This window comes from Apus apus, chromosome 1, assembly GCF_020740795.1.
Source record: "Apus apus isolate bApuApu2 chromosome 1, bApuApu2.pri.cur, whole genome shotgun sequence".
Classification (NCBI taxonomy): Eukaryota; Metazoa; Chordata; class Aves; order Apodiformes; family Apodidae; genus Apus; species Apus apus.
The window spans coordinates 109624514-109649396 of record NC_067282.1 but is presented as its reverse complement, the minus strand read 5'-3'; the positions used below and the strand labels follow the sequence as shown (position 1 = coordinate 109649396).

General features: G+C 39.1%; 2 protein-coding genes across 14 annotated transcripts in view; one reads left to right on the top strand and one right to left on the bottom strand.

Annotated features, from left to right (window-relative positions):
* Positions 1-24883, top strand: part of CNKSR2 (connector enhancer of kinase suppressor of Ras 2) — a 475055-nt gene that overhangs the window by 259937 nt on the left and 190235 nt on the right. The gene's annotated exons all lie outside the window — the stretch shown is intronic.
* The window catches only part of SMPX (small muscle protein X-linked), a 52830-nt gene that overhangs the window by 27664 nt on the left and 283 nt on the right, over positions 1-24883 (bottom strand). For 6 of the 12 annotated variants that reach the window (XM_051608982.1, XM_051608980.1, XM_051608981.1 and 3 more), the window contains exons 2-4: positions 21335-21394; positions 16265-16354; positions 12484-12637 (exon numbers count right to left, since the gene is read on the bottom strand). In XM_051608982.1, the coding sequence (XP_051464942.1) occupies positions 12497-12637; positions 16265-16354; positions 21335-21373 (270 nt within the window). In that variant the 5' untranslated portion in view covers positions 21374-21394 and the 3' untranslated portion in view covers positions 12484-12496. Of the gene's footprint in view, positions 1-5208; positions 6037-8324; positions 8535-10107; positions 10178-10264; positions 10306-12483; positions 12638-16264; positions 16355-21334; positions 21395-24883 lie in introns of those variants that run through there. The other 6 variants (XR_007888450.1, XR_007888448.1, XR_007888451.1 and 3 more) reach the window with 5 other exon arrangements.

The window sequence follows — 24883 nt, the reverse complement described above, 5'->3', positions numbered from 1 at the left end:
AGCAAGAAAATAGAAATCTCAGCTGTGTCTGTTTGGTCAGCATTACCAAATTTATTCATCATTATTTCTACCTTTTCTGCCACCTTACCCAAGCTGTACTGCAAATAGACCACGTTTGACTCTCTGTGCTAGTTACAGTTTCTAAAAATGACACTTTCTCTGGCCATATGGCTCTTCTGAACAGAATTCATAAAGTACAAGTGTTGTTCCATATAAATACAGTGTACATCTGATATGCCTACAGATAATATTATCATACAATTGAACTGTGATTAATTGTGGTACTATTAATCCACCTGTTTTCTTTCAATATAACTCTAGCATATACAATAAAAAGAGAGGGCCTGAGGCAAACGTCACATCCCTACAAATATAGTTACAGATTAGATGGAGTTAGCTATGGTTTTATTTTTAAAAATTCAAATTAGGACTATGAAGTGTCTGTGCACTTTGCAAATACTTTTTTGAAATGCTTAGCACTTCATATGAAGCAAAATACAATGAAAAACAGCACAGCAAATGGGAGGAAAAGGAAGAATGGTAAGAAAGTGATTGCTGTCAAATCCCAGCATAGAGTCCTTTCCTAATTCACATTATCTGCAGCCTCTTCTGAATATTTAACACTCTTGTCCCGAATTTCGTGGCCTCCTTGCTGGGGAAAAGCAAGAGATCTTAATCAGCTCAGGAAATTTGACGGCCATCTTGTACATAAACAAGATCTCTTCAGAGGTGGATAAGCATGAAGGCAAAAACTCATACTCAGGCTGCTATTTAAACTTGATGTATAACTGACTGTATTAGAAAACTGTGTATTCTGACATATGGCCCATGCAGGATATGCTTAATTCCTCACATTATCTTGCTTCTTCAAAGCTAATGCAGGTAGCATGCTAATTGTCTCTTCTTCCCAAAGCTTATTGTCGAGTTGCTCAATGTTTGACACATACAGTTTCAGTATACATTAAGTTCTTTCACATCACTAACCAATATATATTTGTTGTGTTTGTAGGGTTTTCTCATTCACTAGAGCTTCAAATGTAAGCCCTTTTTTTTTTTCCCACGGAATAAACAGATTTCTTCAAAATGTAAATGAAGATGTTACAGCATGTTGTGTGTACAAGACTTTACTCTTAATAATTGATTCTGCAATATGTGACAGGCGAGCATTTAGAAATGAGGTATTAGTATTGTGTGAAAGATAGATGGGAGAGCTAAACTTTCCCATGACACCCTGTTTCATCACACAAAGTTGTTTAAACAAGCTGAAAAAAGAGTATGTTCTCCACAGAGAAATATATATTAAAAAAACAAAACAAAACAAAACAAAACAAAACAAAACAAAACAGAAAAGGTAAGAGGAATCATGGGCTGCTAGAAAAACATGCATCCAAGACAATTTTTTTGGTTTTGAATTTGAACCAACATGGTCTACAATTCCTGTGGAAACTATGTCTTTTTCTCAACACTGCAGAAAGGCTCTTCTCAGAATGTACACATTCCTACTGGGACACTCACACAACTGTATCAGCCTAAGACCTGGATCTGACAGCAGAAGGACACAGAAGCCCATTCACGCTTAACAATGAACAATAATCAATTTGCATATTCAGATTAGGAGTGGGATTTTGATAAGCCCTTGAGCATCTTAGGAGCATAGCTCCCAGTGAGCGGCAATGGGATTGTGCTCCTTAGCACTGAGGGAACAGAGTGCCTAAGATGTAAATGGGACTTAGGTGCTTAACTCCAAAACTGTGAACATCAAACCGGTGGTCCATCTACACCATAACCTCAAACTGTGCTCATGGCCATCTACAAATACTTGAGTTTTGATAAACCTGTTCAGCTCAGTACCTGAGAAACATGTCACCATGAGCAGCACCCAGAAACTTGGTGGATTTCCATAGGCACCTTCTTCCTTGGCACCTACCTTATCGCACAGGCTTCGTACAAAAACACAGCAGCAGCTACCTTGGTTTCTTTGAGAGCCCAGCCTGAGGAAATTGTTGATACACAAATTAGCCTTTAGACAAGGTACACAGCAATCCACACGCACATGGAAACAGGTTTCCCTACTGCCAGCTGAGCTCCACATTGCTCAGCTGCTGTCAGGCTCACTTGCCTGCAGATTAGTTTTAATTCATTTCTGCACAGCAGCCTAGCTCTAGCTCAAAGTCTAGAAAGGGTCTTCCCTGCCAAAGTAGTCTGCAATTTCCAGAGAGGCAAGAAATGTGGAGTTTAACCTTTTTGAGGAGAAGAAGGAATTGATGTGCTTTATTCATGCATCCTGGCTGGCTATGTGTGATAATTGCTGAGCCAAGGTAAAAGGGAGGGGCCACCATCACATTTCTTCTCCTGCAGGTTTTCAAATTGTTCTTGTTTTTAAAAAAATACTCAGGTGGGAATCTGGATGAGACAGTTCACACTGTAAATCTGGTGTGAGGGGAAATGGCTTCTGGCTCTACTCAGGATATTGCTGAAGCCCCAGGGAAGACATTTTTTTTTCTATTAGCTGTATTGAAACAGCTCTCCACACGAGCTTCATAGTGCTGCTTGCAGAAGTGGTTCAAGGTTTCTTAACACCTTATGCAGTACCATCTTCTTGAGATGCAAGAAGAGCAGGTTTCTACAGAGCAGCAGGTTTCTAAATGGACCTGTGGGATCAGAGACTCTGGAAACTATAGGTGAGGTGGGAGTCTGCAAGGCCGTTTCTTCTCTCTGTAACTTTGTAGGTCTCCTTATGGCCCATTTCTTCTTGAGAGGCACTAGGACTTGTCCCTGAGCAATGCTGATGGACTCTGCCAGGAGAAGACAATGCTGGATTCAGCCCACAGGACATGGCAATCAAGGCAGAAGGCAGTGCCATAGGCTCTGGACCACCTATTCTGCACTCCTGTCTGCCTACCCCCAGGGTCTGGGACACTTCAGCTCCCTTCATTTAATGGTCCAGCCAGCCAGCCAGTGCGTGCTTAACTGAAGGTGGAGTCCAGACAGTTGTATTCGCTGGTAGCTCATGCAAGAGCACCACCTCCACGACAGAGGCTTGTAGTGCCTCTCTGAGGCAAATGAATACACAGCTGTGCAATGTGTTGTTCTGCGATCCTCCCCAGCTACCAGAAACACCTGCCTGCATCATTCTGCCCAAAAGGTATCTGATATCTGTGCTGTTAATAAAATCCCAGCCACTGGAGAGGAACGTCAAGGAGCTCTCCATTGTCTCATGGCACCCTAATGCCTTTGCACATGATTTTCATACCATAGGTTTGCCGTGACAGAAATGGTTAGGTGTCAAAACTCTCACTGCAGGTGGGGTCCCAAGGACTTTGCTTTGCTGAAAGATGGTCTATCTTCAGCTCAAAACTGAGGCCTCTAGCCTCAGATCAGCAAAAGCTTCTCTGGGAGCCAGTCTACAGCCATCTCCATGGTGCCTATTGAAGAAAGGCATTTGAGAAGTTGGATCTAATTCCTCTATTTCTCATCCTGCCTTAGGGAAACAGATTTCTTTAATTTTAACCAAACTGCAAATAACTGCACATTTGGACATGTGACCAAGCTGCTCTGTGACCCAGCAAGCTACTGGCCATCAGCAGGGTTCTGGTGTTTGGACAGGTTTAACCTCTTTCTCTTTATGCATGTGAAGCAGAAAATTAACATCTTCACTGAGGCTTTCTACTGGCTTGTCAAAGATTTTGAAGCATGCACATGCTCAAAAGAGACTCAGGCATTGTCTACTAATGCATTAAACTGCAGTAACGTGACAGACACCACATAGCTTTTCCTTAAAAAAAGCAGAACTGATTTGCCCCAGAAGTTAATGTTCACACATCTAACAGCATATCTATTCCCAGATATGCCCAAAGTAAGAAGAAAAAATAAGAGAAGAGTAAAAAGGACTGCAATACTACATCATTGCCTAATTTAGTACTTTTGAGTGAAAGGCTTAATCATAGAATCATAGACTGCTTTGGGTTGGAAGGGACATTATGGGTCATCTAGTTCTAACCCTCTTGCATGGGCAGGGACACCTCCCACTAGACCACGTCACTCAAAGGCCCATCCAAGCTGGTCTATAACACTTCCAGGGATGGGGCTTCCACAACTTCCCTGGGTAACCTGTGCCAGTGTCTAAAAACCCTCACACTAAAGAATTTCTTCCTAATGTCTAATCTAAATCTCCCCTCCTCCAGTTTCAATCCATTTCCCCTTGTCCTCTCACTAAAAGCCCTTGTAAAAAGTCCCTGTAGTTTCCTGTAGGCCCCAAGTTTTTCAACTGAAAAAAAAAAAAAAGAAGAAAAAAGGATACATGTAAGATATGCCTGTCTGAATTCACTTCACTTTCAGCAAAATGGACAGCAAACTGAAGATATGCATCTTGTCTTCACACAGAGGTCTCTTATTGTCTTGAGAATTAAAAGGGAGAAAGATTTTATTTTTTTTTTTCTTCCCAAATGAAAGCTTCCATTCAGGCCTTGAAGAGGCAGATCAATTCAACTTTTTTCATTAAAAACATAAAACCAAGGAAATTGAGAAACTCAAAAGTAAGAGATCTGAGATCCTTAATGAACTGCTATGTACAGCAGAGGACATACTCTGTCCTGATCTTTCACAGTTTTTGGGAAGATCATGGCACTCAAGAACTGCATGATTTGCAAACACAGAAACAACTGGAAGTTTGCTTTTCCTTGTGTTCTGCCTATTTCAGCTCAAACATTTGTTTTCAGGTCTTCAGATATGTATTTTTTTCCATTTCAGTACACACTTTGTGTTGTTTTCATCTTAGATATAAAGGCTGCACCTTTCAAAGCCTTGAAATAACACCATCTAGTTATTGCCATCATGTCCTTCTCTCAGAGCAGCAGCAGTTTGGCTTGGGGGGAATTCTTTTGTTCTTGGAAGTTTCCTCAGTAAAAGCAATTTTGCCAGCCCTGATCCCCCCTTGTGCACGCCGGTATTGCTGCTACCACCGCTGTTAAAGCACATTAACGTGGCAGCAGACGTGAGCCAGTTATCCTGTTTCTCCCATGGTTCATTTGCTGGGAAACAGGGCAAGGACAGCCACCACCCTTTTCTTCCCTGAGTGCATTCAGGGCCACAGCTATTGTTTGCTCCAAGATTACCATTTCTGTACCATGAAAGGCTCTGTAAGACTGTGCAGGAGTAACAGCAATTTTAAGACAAGGTTCGCTCCAAGGCAACAAACAGGAACAAAGACCCAGGAGAGCTAAGAGCTGAAGGACTCCATTTATTTTTTTATCAGTTGGATAACTGAATCATTGGGTTAAAAGCAATATTATGGCAACTTTACCAAAGCAGGGGAGTAAGTTCTGAGCACTGGGCCTGAGAGTTTTATTCTGCTTTTATTGAATCCACGTCTGTACATGGAGCTCAGTTGTCTGTGGTCAGAAACACAGTCATACTAATATAACCACTAAATGGTGGGAGAGCAAACCAGACTTTATATTTGTTCCCAAGTTCAATTAAAGGTTAGTTCATCTGAGTTTCCTTTCAACTAGCTACAACCTGCAGCAAATCAAATGTGAAAAATAAAGTCTGTCCAATGCTGAGAGTAAAACCAATACATATTCCCAGAGGAAGTGTTTATTTATGCTGTGTACTTTGTTCTCTTAGTGCATGGAAATACAGTATTTGAGACTGCTGCTGCAAGTCAAAGTGGAATTAGGAGGTTAAATGAGCAGCAGATAGGGACAACAAAACTCGGTAACATCTGTAGTATGATATTTCCTCAGTGCTGCCGACTGGGCAACAGATGTTGGGATGACTGTAATGGTGAGCTCTACCTCTATACAATATTCTACCTATGTATGTTGAGCTCTACCATTGTACTATGTTATTTATTCTCAGAATAAATTTGCAAACAAGTGTGGAATAGAGGTGGCCTTGGCACTAAAAAGTGCTACACTTTTCAGAACAAGGCACAGGAGGAGTGATTTGGTGGCTGAAGCAGACCTAGTTCCAAGTACAGAGTAGGGGCCATGACACTTCTGGGGATCCCAAGGCTCGTGTGGTATCTAGACATCTCTGCAATAGATGACAAAGAAAAGTGATGCAGTAAATTATGTGGTACTTGAGCATAAGGCTGTGAAAATATAATTAGGTAGTCTTCTAGTAAATGAAATGAATAAAAACTATAAAACAAAATGATGAGGCACTAAATTTAGAAGAAAATTCATTCGATTATCACATCAGAGCTGTGATATTTCAGATCATACTGTCAACTTAATTGGCTACAGTTTATGTAAATTTGATAAAACTATCCGAGATGTTAATAATGTAGGAAGTTGCACTTCATGTAGCCAAACGCAGTTAGATTTTTAACTCTGATGTAGACACTTGAAAACCTTTGTGCTGAACACTTTTTTAACTGCTTAAGGTTAGAGAGACTGGAATTACTTATTATTTTGGGTTCCTGATGACGCCTGTCATTACAGTGTCAGAGTGCCCCAGGCACACCTTACACTAGTGGGACAGTTCCCAGGTACAGAGAAACAGCATCGCTCTCATCTCGCTCATAACTCTTTAATGGTGATCAGGACTATCTTTTTGCCACTCTTCAGACAGCTTCTAATGCCCACAGTTCCCTGGTTACAATTAGTTCTGCATTAATTCATATGCATGGGTCTCAGAATAAGCACCATTTAAGTCACTGGACCTTCTCAAAATAACAGGATCTCTTCACACAGCAAATAGCTGAAGTTTTAGGGATTCCTGCTATCCTGTTCTGAGAGTTTAAAGAGGATACATTCCAGGGTTACTTAATGTTTAGTGCTGCAGTTCATTCCTATTATCTCTTAATACATATAGCAGAGATAAACAAGAGAAGTCTACTGACTGTGTCCCATCTTCTCACTTCACTGATCTCTCCATGCTTTGTATCTACAGGAAGCCTCCTCCCTTTCTGAGTTTCATCGGAGTGATGTCAACCCAGAAATAGCTTCCAGCTTAGGGAATTGACTAAAAAGTTTAGTTCTTACAAAAACCTATCAGGAACAGCACTGATGAGAACATAAGGGTTTCTACACTAAAGAATCTGACAATAAAAGTTCACAGAATCACACAGAATCACAGAATAATGGGAGTCAGAAGGGACCTCTGAAGATCAGCTAGTCCAACCCCACTGCTAGAGCAGGTTCACCTACAGTAGACCACACAGTAACGCATCCAGACCTATTTTAAATGTCTCCAGAGATGGAGACTCCACAACCTCTCAGTACTGTGACCCAGCTGGACCTCATACATAACTCGTCCCGTTTGCAGATATCTAGAAAACCTGTTGCTGCTCCCCATCCAGATCATCCACTTGTTCTGAGTGACAGCCACCACCCCATCACCTATGTACAGAACATCCCTGAGCTGCTGAAACTGCTCCATGGCTTTGGGGCACCAGCACTGGTCTCTCTTGGCGCTGCAGCCTGTGCACATCAGGCTCTCTCTTATGCCCTCCTCCATATCACTCTCCTATTCGGTCTCGCTCATGCTGCTTTCACACTCATTCATTCCATCTTCTCCAAATCATCAACTGAGTGATCACAGGAGAGGAGTTATTAAATAGCAGTGACTTTTTTTTTTTTTTTTTAAAGGAGCATTTTCAGGTTTCAAACAAAATACTTGGAACTTTTTCCCAGAAACTGACATACCTCCTTCAAAGACGTAGCAGAGATTTGTGGGACCACACTGCTAGCTTGGGAAGTATTTTGCTATTTAAAGGGCATTAATTAAAGTGAGAGGCTCAAATTTATCTATGTGTAAAGGCCTATTCATCTCTACATATCTGCAAACTCTTCAGTAAGGCAAAGGCAGACAGGTAAATAACATGCTCATGTTCTAAAAAATCAGTAGAGAGTTCTCTGAGTTATTACTTTGTGCTAGTCTCTTCCAGTAATATAAACACTTTGCTTAAAGACACAGTTTGGAAATAAAAGACTTGTTTTTCATTTTTTACATTTTGAAAAAATTCAAGTATCCATGCCTACAGTTTGCCTTGGAACAAAGTGTTTTCTGATTTTTCAGTGTTTGTTTTGCAGTTATTAGTCACTTTTCAAAACCACGAAACACAATCTTTTCCTAACTAGTTTATGCAGAAACACTTGTTGTTCTGTTCTTTACTTGCTAAAAACAATCTCCCAAAGCATATCTTCAAGCTTCTTAGGCATCTAGAAAGCAGAGTCTCTCCAGTCTGCTTTTCTCCTCACTTCCACCATTGAACTTGAGAACTTGAAGGAAATCTCTCCTTGGCTTGCAAAGGCCTGAGGAATGGTTGAGTGGTAGAGAGGAGACTTTTGATTCATGACGGACATCTGCAGGCCGTGTTAAAAGACAATGAACTGAATTTTTATTTCTGAACACAAAAACTCTGGGAAACAAAACATGAATAACTTTTTCCCATTGAGGAGATAACATGATTCCAAAGGTTCCTCTGGTATTAAATTATGTCCTGAGGATTCCAGTTTTCTCTTTGAAAATAAATTTCTAGTTCTGTTTTGAACTCTGGAAGCATGACGTAATGAGACTCAAAAAACCTGGAAAGCAAACCAAAAGGACCCTAAGCATGCTGTTAAAAAATCCTAAACCCCCTAAATTATCTTGTTTCTTTGGACAATTTTACAAACAGAAGTGACTTAGCAAAATTGATGGATGGCCATGAGATCCTCAAGTGCTACTAATCTGGGAGCTCTGAAGCAAATACAGCAGGATGGTAGGAAACCAAGGGAAGAAAACCACAAGAAGTATTTTGCAATCATCACAAGCCAAACAGTGAGTGTACCTGGGGATGGCCCATCACTGGGCACCTCTGAGAAAAGCCTGGCTCTTCCTCTTTGCACCCTTCATTCAGGTACTCACTGATGAGATTCCCCTGAACCTCCTCTGACAGAAATTCTTGCAGTACCTCCTCCTTCTTCACCGTTTTTCCTGCTCTTGGCATCCTAACCTACTTTGGCATCCTCTGGATGTAAAAATGAACACATTTTGTTAAAAATGGGGGGCTGTTTCAAGAGCTCACAGCATGTCAGAGTTCCTTCCCTAGCAATGCATTGGACATGTTTGCTGGGCAAAACAGCAATAACTTTGCTTGTCACTGTACAGCAGTTTAACTGTAAACCTCTGGTCCATCTGAGCACAGGAATAAGACACAATCATTGAGCAGTATGCCAGAGCAGTGACATCAGGAGAGGTAGATGGCTGAGATGCAGCTTAAAAGTAGTATACAGCATGAAACTGTAAATAAAATCCACAGTACTCAGTGGGCAAAGTTTTAGTGTATATTTTTAACCCAGAGTAATTGACTTTTTTTGTAAATAATTAATAGCAGCAAGGAACATCTTGTCAGTTTTGCTAGCTATTTAATCTTCTGGCCTCAAAATACAAGTCTCTTCTTTCTCTAGCCCTGACACCAGAACTACTGTTCAGCTTCTGCAGTTAAACCACCCTCCCCAGTAGAGTTCCAAGTAAATACAACAGATTATCTACAGGTATCTATTTGCATGGTTTCTCACACCTTGACCAAGATGGCGACCCTGTCTGGAACAGCCCAGGCATAGCTCAGCAATCTTGCCTGGCCAAATTCTGAGCAGAACTGTGATGGGGATCCTGACAAGTCCTTTCTCAAAACACAACCAGAACACAGTGCTGGGAGTGCTACCCGTATGCTCATGACAGACCTTTTTGTAACTTTGAGGCAGTAAAGATCCATTTTAGCCTTTTTACAAGTTCCTTCAGTAAGTGTGAAAGTGTCCTTCAAGAGGAAAAGATTAGATCACTGTAGCTGAAGGTTTAGGTCCTTTAAGACCAGAGTTCAGCAGTCAGACTCCATAATCCTCCACAGATCATTGTAACAAGTCTTGTTACACATATCCCCCCAGTTCAGAACACAGGATGTGAAGGGGTAGAGAATGAATAAACAAACCAAACATGACTTACAGCAGTAACTGGTTGCAGTTATATATACTCTCAGGTGAAACACCCTTTTGCGCCCAGGCCCATTTTCAGGTACAATCACCCTACTGGTTATCATATGACACACCACAACAAGCAGGAATAAATCTCAGCCATAGCAGGCTCCATTTGTCACAAATGCTTTCTACCATTACTTACCAATAGGATATATATTTAGCTGATCAGCAGGTGCTATCTTGTTACTATTTTATTTTGCATATGTTTTGCTCTTGTGCAGGTAGAAATATACACATGCAAAGGGAATAGCAAAAAAAAAAATTGTAGACAGAGAAAAGGAAAATTAATCACAACTCACTGATATTAAAAATAGCTGCATCAAACACATCATCTACAGGTCTGTGGAAGAAAAAAATAATTTATGACAGAGTATGCTAATTAGTTAATTACGGGTGATAAACCAGCAGCAGGGGATGACTACAGGAATATCTTCACTGATAAGCACTCTATGACCTTCAGTGGATCCAGCTTCATGACACCTCACTAATTATATCCCTCCCACAAACTGTTAGACTTACAACTATGACCTTACCAAGTCTATTAATGTTTCTTAATTTGGTGAAAGAGGAATGTGCATTTATGTACATACTCAGTTCTACACTGCAACCAACCCCAAACTTCTAGTCTCAAGTGAGTACTGTGTGTCCAACACTTCTAGAAACTAGAAAAAGTTGTTCTAGAAAAGTTCTAGAAAAGTTTTCAGACATGATCTGTGACTGTCCTATCCAAAATCTAGAAATCTGTGTCACTTGCAGAACCTGATAACCAATGTAACAGTGAAAGAAGAGTGCAGATAGATAGAAACGACTTCATAATGACCTCACAGCATTCAAGATGCCCTTTACTTCACGAATCTTTCTGTAGAATTCTTTTCTTTAGAGTGTATCTCTGTGCATAACCTGTATATTTCTGGCAGAAACATGTAAGCTAATTACTAAAAAACTATTTAAATGTTGGAAATAGCAATCATCTCAGAATACATATGGGGTTACATTTGTGTCTAAATATCTCACAGAGAAAATCTTTTTAAAGCTTCAGCATTAAAGATTCACATTTCTCTGGGCACTGCTTTAGTGTGATGACTACAACGTTACATTTTACAAAATGTTAATTTTCCTTTTCCCAAGTTTTCTGAAAAGAAAGCCCTTGTTTTTCCTTTAAAATAACAGGAACATTACGACACAGCAGGGTAAAAGCAAGAAAAAACGAAACATTTTTTCCTTCTAAATGGCTTATTTATGCTGCATATAAAAATAACTTTATGTGGTACTGTGTGTCGGGGCAATTCACTCAGATTATATGCAACTGCATTCAAGATTCCTGGTCCATAGTGCTTCTGCTTTTCCAGAACCCGTTTGCACTGCTCTCTCCTTTCTTCTGTTCTTCATTTATGTTTTGACACAATAAATTCCAGATAATGTTCTTCTACTCAGCTCAACTCCTCTGCCACTCCACATGTTAAAAAGGACTTGTGTCAATAGATACAACTGGCAATTCACATTATTACTATGTGACACCAGTATAATATTCTTATTGTAGCCAGGGTTTTTTTTGTATTGACACATTTCTGCACACTTGAATTTTCATTGTAAGTGCTTGAAGCATCTTTACTGACTCAGGCTTTTCAAAGAAAATCAGAGGATCATTTAATGGACAGAAAATATCGTTATTTTCTTCAAGATTCAGACTCTAGAACAACAGAGGCTTATTGATCTTGTTTGCAACTAGATAGAAATAATTCTGAAATCTGCATTGAAGTGCTGAATGTTTGCTTTTAAATAAAATAAGATGTTAGAGCTGTGGTGCTAGTCATAGACCAGCGGCTCAACCTGTAGGCATCTGGTGCTGCCTTCAGTGCTTGAGGGTCCCAGGTCTGGGACAGCCTGGTCTCCAGCTGTCACTCCAGAGGAGCACAAGGTTCTATATCTCCCCAAGGTCCTATATCATATTTCTGAGCCCCATACAGATATATAGCAAGTCCTTGGGTGCCACAAGTAGCATCGGGTATGTTTGTGTGATCAAATACGTGAAGCCATTAGCATATCCATTTTGAACTACAGAAATAAAATGTTTTCCAATACCTACTGTTGGAGAGGAGCTTTTTTAAAAATACTGACCTACTTGTCCATCATCTCAATAAATTCATCTGCATTGCAATATATTTATTTGTAGTTAGTGCGTACAAATACAAGTCCCATGTTTTGTAAAACTGGAACTTGTACTTGCAAAGCAAGAAGCTGGTATTTTTAGGCTGGCTTCAATACTCCTACTAGCTGAATGCACTTTTTGTTAGGCCAGTTGATGGGTGCCATATATAATCAGATATAGTATCCTACATACACCATGTTTGAAACAATCAAGAATTCCAAGGATTAAGACTTTTCTTCTTCTATTTTGATATATGGAGTGTGATTCCAGGTCCTTTGAAGCAATTGGAAAGCCATCTTTTGACACAAATAGGTTTCTGGATCAGCCTGCTTCTCCTAGAGCCATGCAAAGAACCTCTCATGTACTCACCTGCTTGTTCCAGCTACTGTTCAGCTTTAGGGACAAATTTCAGTTCACTCTTTATGTTCTGAATCTCTGACAAGTTGACAGCAGGACCTGGAAGTTTCTTAGCTCCTGGGAGATGTTTCTTTTCTTTCTCCTCCTCAGTTGAAGCAGGAACACTCTGCAAAAAAATATGTCAGTGACTTTACTGCTGCAATAGCAATCTCTTGAGCATGAGCACAGGTCAGTTACTTGAGAACCAAGAAAGGATGTATTTATACAAAATACAATCCCAATGTAAACTGAAGGGAAGGTGATCAGAAGAGAAAGGATATTTTGTTGATTGTTGTCTAAAATTTCTAAAAACATTCTGAAAAAAAACCACCAAAAAAATAGAATGTGCTCAGTGCAGACAAATGTGGAACTTTTGGTAAATGAGTAAGAATTTACAGTGTCAGATCATTAGTGGAAAATCAGCTGAATGGAGTATTAAAGGCAACTCCCAGGTACTTTATATTTTAGGGAATAAAAGTGGAAGAAAAATTTTTACCATCTAATTTCTTTCAGATTCTCACAATTGCCAGCCAATTGGGGAAGAAAACCATCATGCTCTTCTGCAGCTCTGGTGAAGAGCTATGATAGTAGGTTAAAGACCCCAGAAGCTCCATCCAAGCTCAGTTTGAGTTGATGTTTAATTTTTCTTAACCTCAGTTGTAAGACCAGAAAAATTTTTGTCATTTTTACATTTGAATTAGGGTAGTGCTTGACAGCTATTTTGCTGACAGTCTAAAAATTCAGGCTAAATTTTGGTACCTACACAACAGCAAACATCTCAGCTAACATCCCAATGGACCAAAATATTTCAGTCCTTGCTAATTCCTTGGCAATTCCTTGGCTGTGCTATTGCTCTTAGGTGAGGTAGAACATGTATTTTATCCTAGACTGAGCAACATTTTGAAGGAGCAGTTTCCCAGTAGGGAGTTTAAGATTCACTTAGCCTATTCTTCATTCTATAAAGCTGGCATAGAGGGGTAATGGTGTAGGATCAGAGATGAATTAGTATTTAACTGCAAATAATTTCACAATGTTTTAGGGTTTTTTATTTTGTTTTGGGTTTTTTTGTTGGTTTTTTATTACTCTGTGAATGTCATAGGGTGGCCTTTTTGGATTTACTTCAGTATTTAGATGCATTAGCCACCCTTTTTGGAAAGATGCATTGATCTTGAACAGTCAACTCTTAATATGTTACTTCATCTGTAAAATTACAAAGTTATCTGTCAAATATGATTAGTCAGAAAACTCCTCTTTTTTTTTCTGTTGACTAATGGATCACATGCTAGTGAGAAAACAGACATTTTGCAATGCCAAGTAGCACATAAACTGGGAATTTTAGAAAATCTACATTTTTTTCTTATCTGATCTTGAAGCCATGAGCTTGTATTGTCTCCTTTGACAGTTTGCATGCATTGCTAGATAATCTGAGTAATCAAGAAAAAACTGCCATCCCCCAAGCCCCCATAGCAGTTACTGTTTAAAAATACTGTTTCAAGCCAACTACAATACCATTCCTTCTCATCATACTAACAGTACAAACATTGACCATGTTCTGGAGACACAGCACTCTGTAAATTGATGTTAGCTTTCCCTTCTAATCCCAAGCGTGTGCTATCTATGACTGCACCCCTCCCTATGTCGCCCACTCTATGTGCAATACACAACTGAGGTCAGACCTCGGCCTTAAGTTTATTGGAAGAAGTCAAAAGACTAACTTAGATATGTGACAAGAGTTAAGAAATACCTGCATGGAAATGCACTGAATGGAGAAGAGCTAATTTTTAAATTCCCATTCCCCCATTTCTTTTGCCGGTTAAAAGTCCACTCCACTGACCTTGAAAAATATGTGTTGCCTTCTGAATTCACCACCACTTTGAGTAAGATGCACATTTCCCTCATCTCTGTTGCCAAGGTTTTAAAATATAGTGAAAAATGCTAAGCACTGTTAGCAAAAGTTATATTAATCTAAAGCTGTTCCAAAGAATCACAAGCTGTATTGCAAAACTGAACATGATGAGAAAGCTGAAAAGGTAAGTCCACTGATAGTGATTTTATTTTATTCCTGTTACAAGATCTGCTTCTGTAGTCTTTACTCCCACTGCTTAGATTGCATACTGACTATAAAACTGGGGCCAAGTACTTCCATGATGTCTGTCTCACATATAGTATTCACATAACTGAGAAGCAAAGCAATATTCAATTACCCAACCAAATCTAATTATCATCACAAGTCATTTATTTTATTTCTCAAATATAACCAGAATTCACACATGCTGTATTAGTTTCTGCTTAATAGCATGCATTCCTTCAACAGTTTAATTACTGCAAAGAGAACATGCTTTGATTTTTTTCCAGGGAAGAAAACCACAATATGTGTTCAAGGTCACTTTGTATGTTTGGTTTTGGTTTCTCAAAATCTTCCTAAGAAGAGTTAGGTCAGCCTGGGTTTGATTTCTTCAGGAAGGTTCTCTGTAAACTGAGCACTATTTATATCAAATATGTCTGTCTGATTTAGACAGAACAGGAAGAATTAGCTCTTACAGAACTGAACATGACCATTTTAAGTGCCTCTACCAGGTCAGAAGGAGCTGATGATTTGCCTAAAAGTAATCTGACTGTTTCTTGTTTGGGTCTGAGTCACCAGCAGCACTACTGCATGGCTGGAGAAAAGTGCCTATCCATCCCGTTCTTGGTCCTCACAGCCCTGCTCTGCATGTGAGCAAGAATTCCTCCAGCCATGACAGCCTAGCTTCATCCACATGGCAAGTCCACCCGGCTGAGTCCTGCCAGAGGCAGATGGATTGTATGAGGTCAATTTGACCCTTTCCTGCCCTTGGATCTGGGAAGCATGTGCAGCTCTGGTCCAGCAGGACCAGTTCTCGGGTGGGCACTATACGGCCAAACTCAGCCAGCTGTCCAGGAAGCCATAAGCACCCATATTTAGTTGAGTTCTTTTCTTGTTTGGAGTATTCCATTGCCTTTTCCTCAAGTATTGGTTTTAGTTCTTATTTATAATAAATATTTATGGTGAATAATATGCTTTAATATCATCCAGACATATGATACCTGTGTTTAAACATAACCTTTGTGATCAATGTTGGTTAAGGTATAAACTGGACTTCATATTCCAGACTCAGTGCTAAATACTCTCTGTAAAACACAGGCATGCAAACACAGAATCCAGCCTAAAATGGAGTATTTTCTTTCCAATGCAAGTGAATGGGTTTATAGTTCCTGTTTTTAATTTGAAAATATCTCCACATTCAATCTCTCTTTGTTGATAAACATTGCAAAAAAACAACAGGTTTGAAAACCTGTTCCAATATTATTAAGCTGTAACAATAAATCCCATTGCAGGGCAGCAGGTAGGAGCATATTCTTCCAAAGCCTTGCTATAACTTTTCCTATGCATTCCATTAACTCCTATCTAGTTAAATACTGCTGGCAAAACCCTGTCTCTCTTTCATGACAGTAGATATCATGCTGCTATTGAAGTAAAGCTACATACCTTTGAAACAGTTTAAGTTCATACAGGTGCCTCGACATCAAAACCAGAGTAATAAACATACAAAGAGTTTAGTATCTGGCCAGTTATTCCCATGAATGACAAGTGCATTTTCAGCTGTGATGCCTAGGATTCATACATCGTGCTATAAGATTGACTAAAAGGCTTTCTTCCATCAATGGCAGGGATTCCCCTGGGGGGGTTGGGAAAAATCAACACCCTCTCTTCCCCTCTTTTTTCTTTTCTTACCTCCTCCACTTCTTCAGGTGTAAGTTCTTTTCTTTTATGAGGGTGGCCTGCACCAGGTCGAAATGCTCCCATTGGGATGTTAATATTAGCCTGTGAGAAGGAAATTAGGATTAATATAATAGTGACTGATAAACAGTCGTACAGTTGGTAAAAGGCAAAACTCAAAAATGATGGGACAAGAGTATAGACATTATTGTGGTTTCTGAGCATTATGCTTTCAATTTTTGCATCGTTACACCACTCTTGTGGGAAAAGGAAGTGCTTTCATCTCCATTTTAAAGATGGAAAGTGAAAAAATAAAAGACACCTAGAAAAAGTTCTGCATTTTGGACTAATGCTCCCTGATTTCACTGGACTTTAAAAAAATGTGTACCAGACACCAAAGTGTCTTTAGGCATCTGGGTCTGCTTCAGTTTGGCCAAGGTACAACAGAAAGTGAGTGCCAGAATCAGAAATTAACTGTAAATCACTCAAATTCTACAATAATACCCAAACCACTGGGTCACCCTCCCTCCCTCAGTGACATCAGTTCTCACTTCAAGCAAGAAAAGCCTGTCCTGAGCAAACTTAAGCCACAAGTGTTTAAAATGTGATTTTCCTGACAAAATGTCCCCACACATGCTACAAACTGCAAATAAAATGTCTTAGTCCTAGAAATAAGCCTCTCAGTTGCAAAGAGGATCTGTGGAAAAAGGCAGGAAGGCTTTTTGACCCTCTAGGCCCTGCTGGGTTTTGCCCAGCAGCCCCAGCTTGATCTGCCGCAGGGGCTCACAGGTTGAGGCAGGCTGAGATGGCTCCAAAGCTAGAGAGACCGTCAGCCCCTGGCTTTAGCAAACTCCTTCCAGAATGATACCCACATGACTGCATCAGCCTGATTTTTTATCTGGGGCAGAAATCCAGTAGCCATAACATAAATGGGGCTTATAACAGATAACTTAAAAGTAGAGTTTTTTGAGAAAAGAACAGCAGAAAATGTTGCTTAGAAAGGAGCAGCTAAAATGTATCCATTTCCCAATGTGACCTAGCCTGGATTATTTTAAAAGTCAAATGGTGTGATCAACTAAATGCACAATTTATACCTATTCTTATCTTGTGATCTCAGAAGAGAAGCTGTTCCTAGGAAATGTCACCAAAATATCATGACTCCCACTGGTAAAAACAGGGGGTGAGTTGGTAATGTTATGGAGCGGAAACAGAGAACCTTCCAACAGTGAGCTGTGTTGCTGTAGTTTACTATCTGACTGACTTACAATAAATGAAGATGAATAATCCTGTTCTTCCGCTCAAACTGTGGTCTTGCAGATCATGCCCCAGGTTGGGTAACCACAGGAAAACAGCCCCTTGTTATCAGTAACAACTGTTTTGACAGCTGCAGTTAAATGTCAAGCAAATTAAGAATCTATTTACCGTGAAATGAGCACTTTTCCCTCTATTCTGTTTTTCTGTTTCCCTTTATTTACTTCATGCAAGGTGATGCTGCCATTTCAGTGGGGCTGGCAAATGTCTGTGAGGCCATGTACACTCTAGACAACTGGGTATCCATTTCATTATTTTTTTTTTCCACTAAGTATTAGTTTAGATATTGTGATACCTTTCATCTGCACTTCATATGTTCCCAGGAGACAGGGCATTTTCAGCCTCACACTATGTAACCACTTATTTCATTTAGGAGTGAAAAAAGCCAGCTTTGCTATTTTTAATTTTAAGCATCTCCTCTGCTAGGCTCTGATACCTCCAGGCAGTTTCTCTTTTTTTGGAATATGAAACTTTTCTGCACTTTACAGCTAGCATGATCATACACATTTGCAGAGTTGAAACATTAAGAGTTATTTCTCTTCTTGGTGCTCATTTTGAACTCAGGCACTCATTCCCTCCCCTTGGAGCCAGCAGAGGCAGAAGCCAGCTGCCTGCAGCCACGCAGGGCGTACCAGAGCATGGTAATTCCCATAACCAGCCTTTGCATTTCCTACTGTGATTGACAGACCAACTGTGATGGAAAATGGCTCAGGAAACAAAAATTAACCACTACATGCCAGACTGCTAATTAAATTAAATAAACCACTCTTTGGTCTTCTCCAGCATTTTCACAGTAATCTGTGTCACACTGAAGTGGCTTGAACTATTTTATCTGCAATATGTGCATGCACATCAGAATTTGGACAAGACAGATGCAAACATGAAATATTAGCTTGGTAATGAGCAGCCTTTAAGACATAGTTTAGCTCAGTCTGGATCTGATAAAAAATACTATACAGTAAAATATTTATAGTATGAAAGGGAAGTATAACTGATTTCCAAACAGTTCCTGACCAGAGGTATCAGAGTTCTGAGCTGTAAATAGCCTTCTTGATCCAATGCCAGCCCCTTCTTGCAGATGAGCAGCCATGTAATAGGTGAAGAGCAGACCAAATTCTGTAACCCAGTGTAGCTCCTTCAAAGACTGCATTATGCTGTCATCAGCACGAGTTGGCAATTTTGTTTTAAAGATACATTTCAGGAGTCTTGCCACTTGTCTGTTAGGATGGAAATAGGAGCCTCAGTGATCTCTTCCTCACCTGCTCCCCATCCACTACAGTGCTAAACAGGAAATATTTTGTTCCAGACTTCTGAGGCTGTAAACTGCAATTGCTTTAGACAGACTTTGTTGGTGTGTTTATTCTTTTTAAGCATACTAATTATCAAAACTAATGGGCTTGCATCTTCCTTTGTTTTTGGAAAGCATCTACCATATTTTGGGTGTAATTACGGTTTTCATAATGAGTAGGTATTGATGTACCGGACTCAGGTCTTCTGAACAGACCAAAGGAAAAACATCTGTAAGCGCAACATACAACCTATATTGCTAGTTTGACTCCATTAAACTGGTACTTAGAGACGTGTTTGTGTTCCTCTTGCTGTTTACTAGAGACCGTACATCCCTACCAGGAACTGTTTGGTCTTGAATTACAGGCACCCACGCACGAGTTGAGGGCTGTTATGGATAAGTTATCCAGCAACACAGCCATTCCTGGCTGTCCAGAAGGATGACTGAACAAGCTGGAAAGTCACTTCAGTGTAAACACATTCAAGTTTAAAAAAAAACATAAAAATTTTACAGGAACTACAGAGAAAAATGACTGCAATTCAGAAAAAAAAAAAAAAATCATTTAAAAAAAAAAATAGGAACCCCTCACCCTTAATCTCTAGGGAAAGCCAAGAGTGGTGTTTGTAGGTAGAATAATTGTCAGCCAGAGCTATACACAACCTCTTACACACTGAGAGGGGGAGGCATCAATGAATGTTACCAGGAATTAACAGGTCCTTTATCACCCTAAACCACTCTTGGGAACAAGTTGCTACCTTTAACTCTCCTACATCTGTATTAGTGGCTGTCGGCAAGTGAAGATTTTAGTGTATATCTCGTATGGTCAGAAAGAAGCCACTTCTGATTCAAGAGTACCATGAAATACTTGAGTTAGTAAAAAGTCATTACATTTTCATCACTGCAGCATGACATATATTCTCCAGGGGACGCTGGTCCTACTATAATAGCACATAATAGGAAAGAATCATAATATATGAATCATGATATATAAAAGTAATATGACATTTTGAGTCAATGTTCTTAGAGTTTTCCAAGTCCAATAGGCATCAATTCAAGCCCAAGTCTCTCTGCTGGAGCAAATGTTCACACTAAGTTTAAGAGATTTATTTTAAAGTTTATACTGTAATTTTTCTCACTATTCAAATTACCTTTGCAAAAATTAAAGTTTCTTAAAATATTAAACTTGGTCCTTAAATTTAATGCACTTTTTAAAATTGACAAACTAGAAGTATTTTGTTACATGCAGAAGCCGGGAAGTCATCGTAAAACTAGAAAGGATTCTATAACTGCTTCGTTACTTTGAGGAAAACAGTAAGCCGGATTCATTCCTTAAGAATATCTGTATGAGCCTATACAGTTTATATGTAAAATGTAAATACTTTTGAGATATGGATTATCTACATATTTTCATTATCATACAAATTTCCATAGACACTTCAAAGAGGGATGAAAATTTGAACTGACTGAAATCAATGGCAAGTTTCTGCTAATTTCAACTGAAATATTGTACAGTAGTTTGTATGACTGTGGCTGTGGAGCTGATGATGATAAGGAAAATTAGCATTTTTACAGTGTCTTGCAACTTCAGTATGCTGCCTACCCAGTGAGTAATTAATCGTCTTGATACTCCAGGCATGGAGTTAATATTATCTTGGGGAAACAGAGGATAGGTCAGACTTTAGAAATCCCATTTTGTATGTCTTAAGTCATTTTAAGGTAATCTGGACATGTGGGAAAATTTGATTACAACTGCATTTTACAAAATACAGTGAAGTTCTCTAAAAATCTGGAGCTCAGGAGGTATTTTGGCCTTTTGACAAGAAGAAACGATAGCATGACCTAAATAGTCTTCATGATGCTACTTCATGATGATACTGGGATAACTCTCCAGCTATTTCTTTTACCAGTATGTAACAACGAACTTATCCTGTGAGCATATGCCATTTGAGCAGGTATGTGACATACAAGAATTTTGTAAATGAAAACATCAACATTTCTCTCATTTTACTTTGGCTTTTAAATAAAATGCTTCTTAAGCAAATATAGGAAGTTGTGGGTTTTTTTCGTAAAGGAATGCAGACATGAAAATCTTCCATACCTATACTATCTTCTTAGCCTATAATTCTTCCAGCATTGTATTAAGTCTGCACAAGATCTAATTGTTGCAATAATTAATTTTACTCATAATGCTGATCAATTATGCAGATGTTTTGCTTAGCTTATCAACAGTCATAACCTAACACTGGAAAGACCATGTAAGCAAGCCATCAACCAACTTATCCAGTTTTTTATCAGCTCAGATCATAAGACACTCTTCAGGTCAAATTTTTTCAGTGCTTTTGTATCTGCCAAGCTTTTCACTTTAAAAGAGCAACCCCAAGTTGGCAATTCTGTTCTGTTTTGTATCAGAAAAATGCAATTTGCCAAGCAATGGAGGTTGGGACTTATTATTTTATCATATTAGAAACATAAATACTGCCTCTTACCTGAATGGCTTTGACATGTGACGCTGGCTGTTTTGACATTTTTAAGAGAGAGGCTTATCCCTGCAAGCAAAATAGAAAAGTGTTACAGGCTCTGACATTCTGATAGCTAGGGGAGATAAGCTAGAGCTTAACCCATGCTGCCTCTTGACAGGCATCCATTTCAACTGCCCAGCTCCTGTTTCTGTCTCAGTTTCAGAGTTGCTTAGTTATTCCTTCTGAATGTCAGAAGGAGACAGAACACCTGAGCTTCTCCAATTAATCTTTCATAGCCACAAATGGAGCTATCTCTCCCACATTAAAAACAATAATGAGCACAGATAAGGAATCTCTCAAACCTTAATGGCATTGTAAAATGAGTAAGAATTAGGGGAAGCATTTGAGGATAAACAATGTATGATTACTTCTGTCACAGTATCTATATGGGAATTATTAAAACTCTCAGTTTAAACCTTCTTTCAAATAAAGCATAATTTGCTACAAAACATTGATAAATGCAGACACAGCCATTTTCTCACTCAAAAATCCTTTGCAAATCTTTAATGTCTACAGACTGAAAAAGATCAAGATGGTCAAACTGTTCTGTTTGACAATTTCTAGAGCATAAAGTAGCCTCTCTTCAAAGTTTGAGATCATATGGATTCATATGGATTTATTATATGGATTTTCTTTGGCAATAAGATAAAAAACACAAATTTCCATATAATTTTATGCAGGCATAGATATATGGACTGATACAATGCTAATACACAATAACAAAAGGAAATACACCAAAGTAACATTATTCTGTAAAGATTAAAAAAAAAAAAAAAAGGCAAAACATTTTACTAATGGATTAATTGAAACATTGTCTTAGTCTTTTATTCTTTCATGGAGAATTAAGATTTTAACTGAACTAGACCTTCATCGAAGTCTGGTTATTTATTATAATGCAAAATAATATAGTAATTCTAAAAGGGGAGAAATTAATTCAAGACAGAGCTCATTGACCACAGACAAAGTACATAATATTTTTGCTACAATGTTGAACCTGAAATGAGAAAGAAAATACTGAGAAAAGTAATCAATTGCATAGGAGAGAATAGTAGAAACACACTGAGAAGTCAAAAGTGGGTCAAAGACTTTGGGACTCCGAAGAGTTTAACTGTCACATGGAAGCAGTGCCAAAAAAAGTACAGATTAATTATAGGTTTACTTCAGCCTGGAATATCAGCCTGAAAGTTTATCACCAGAGCTGCATGGAAGACCTGGTCTTGCACACTTTCACATAGGCTTTAAACCTGTGTATAACGCTGAAGGTAAAGGAAAAATGACCCGCCATTAGAGGTCTCCCTATGATCACACTGTCATCTGTAGAGTGCTGTCCAAACCGACACATGGCGTTAAATCAGAGGACATAATCTTCATAGGTTGCTTTGGGGTTAAATTGCTTCCACTAAACGAATCAAGCAGAAAAAAAATCCCACTGTGCAAAATGAAAACATGCTTCCTGTGACTTTTATATTGTATGTTTATATTTATATGTATATAAATATATTGTATATTTATATTTTATATTTAAATTTACATATAAAACCTTAAATCAGAGGTAGTTTTAAAAACTTTAGGATTCAGATTGGGGGATGAAATCTCAGCCACTCAAGTTCATGACAAAATTTGTACAGATTTCAAAAAGTCAAAAGGATTTGCTGCACACTCTTTTTTGAACATCCTTACTATGCCTAAAAATAATTGTACTTTTAACCAGTAGTTGTACTCCAAAGACAAATACAAAACAATCCTCCAGATTATTGGAAAGATAGAACTCATAATAAAGAAAAGTTTAATTGATTTTTCTTATCATCTTCTCTTCCTAATCAGAATGAAAAATGGAAACAAAAGCACAGGGAATAAAAACATTTTAAACGACTGTGGATCTACTTTCTAAACACTGTCACAAAGAAATTCAAGCTAAGATGTACTTCTCCATCTTGTATGCCTGTACATTGCAACAACACTGATACACAATTTTGGGGGCACCTAGAGCTCAATGGACAAGGATTTACACAGAATCTCAACTTTAGAACAAGCACAGCAATAGTGCACCTCAGTGAGGTGCTCTGGGTTCACAGGAAGTCTGTGTTTGAAGTGACTGCAATCAGACACCCGTTCCTAAAGATGGATGCATGATACACTTGTGTAGGACTGCCTTTGGAGGAGGTGATTTTCCTACCAGTTCATGCTGTCCTCATTACCGCCAGAGAAATCAGGACAACAGAACACTACAGAGTAAAAATAGACCATCTTCTCTGGCTTTCTCCCATTCCCTCCCCTCCCTGAATTTCCCTCCAGAGCAATACTGACCATCAACCACAGGGAGATAAACCTTAGATTACAGATGTACCTATTACTGAAGTGGTTAGTTCATTTTCATAAATTCTTTTGGTTTTTCACCACTTGTCTCAATGAGAGAGTCAAGAGTGCCACACTGATTGTATTAAGTTATTTCTGGCATTCCAATGAGCTCTTCAAACTTGAAAAAAAAACCCACGCTTCACCCTCATTTCCACAGCAGGATTTCAGATGTATGCAGCTAGAGAAATGCAGACACAGGCAGCCTGTATTCCTCTGTGTCTTTCTGGCCTCCCCACACCTTACCTTTTACCTTTTATGGGCTGCATGCTGAGCCAAACTTAGAAAGCAAGGGCAGCATTAGTTCAGTTTGGAGCTGTTGCATGCCAGACTTCCCCTGCAAATTCGCTTGCTTTGCAGTGAAAGTACGCATGAGCACGACCACTTGTGAAACACAGGAGTGCTACAGTGAAATAAATCAGTGTTTTGAAAATCTTTGGTTTTTTGAACCTTCAAGAAACAAAGGACTTATCTTCTGCCCCTCTGCTAAAAATAATTTCTGACAGTGCTGCAGCAAGATAATAAGCTGACTTATTCCATTTGCTTTACATACGATGAGATAATACCATCTTTTGTAATCTGCACAAAAGATGTACAGTAGCACGCAGACAAGGGCAAGGGCCCTCCCCCTACCCCAGCTGGAAGCTGTCCTTTCCCCCCCGCCACACTCACAGCATCAAGCACAACGGGTATTTTGGACACAGAACTGCAGTGTATTATGTTATTAAAAGGCTTAGACAGGAACTACGCTACTTTGAGAGCCAGCTAGTACAACTAAAGAAGAGAAATCCCCACTTTGCAGCTTCCAGTCTGTTACAAAAAACTTAGTACATGCTCTAGACAAATACGGTAACATTTTCTGTACCACAGTTGTCTCCGCTACAGTTACCTGTTAAGCTCATGGTGAAAGAACACCTCTATTGCCATCAACCCCCCCACATAATTCCCTAGCCATAACAAACACATAGAAAACAATAAACATGTACCTATGTACTACAGTATCTGAGCTAATACGCGGTTAGGCTGCTCGTGAGTCACTAGGTATTTAAATGACTTTCTGTTTTAAATCTTTAAAGATTCCCCACAGACTATGAAGTAATAACTATAACAATCTGCCCTGAATACACTGATATGCTGAACAAGACATTAAAATAAGCAGAA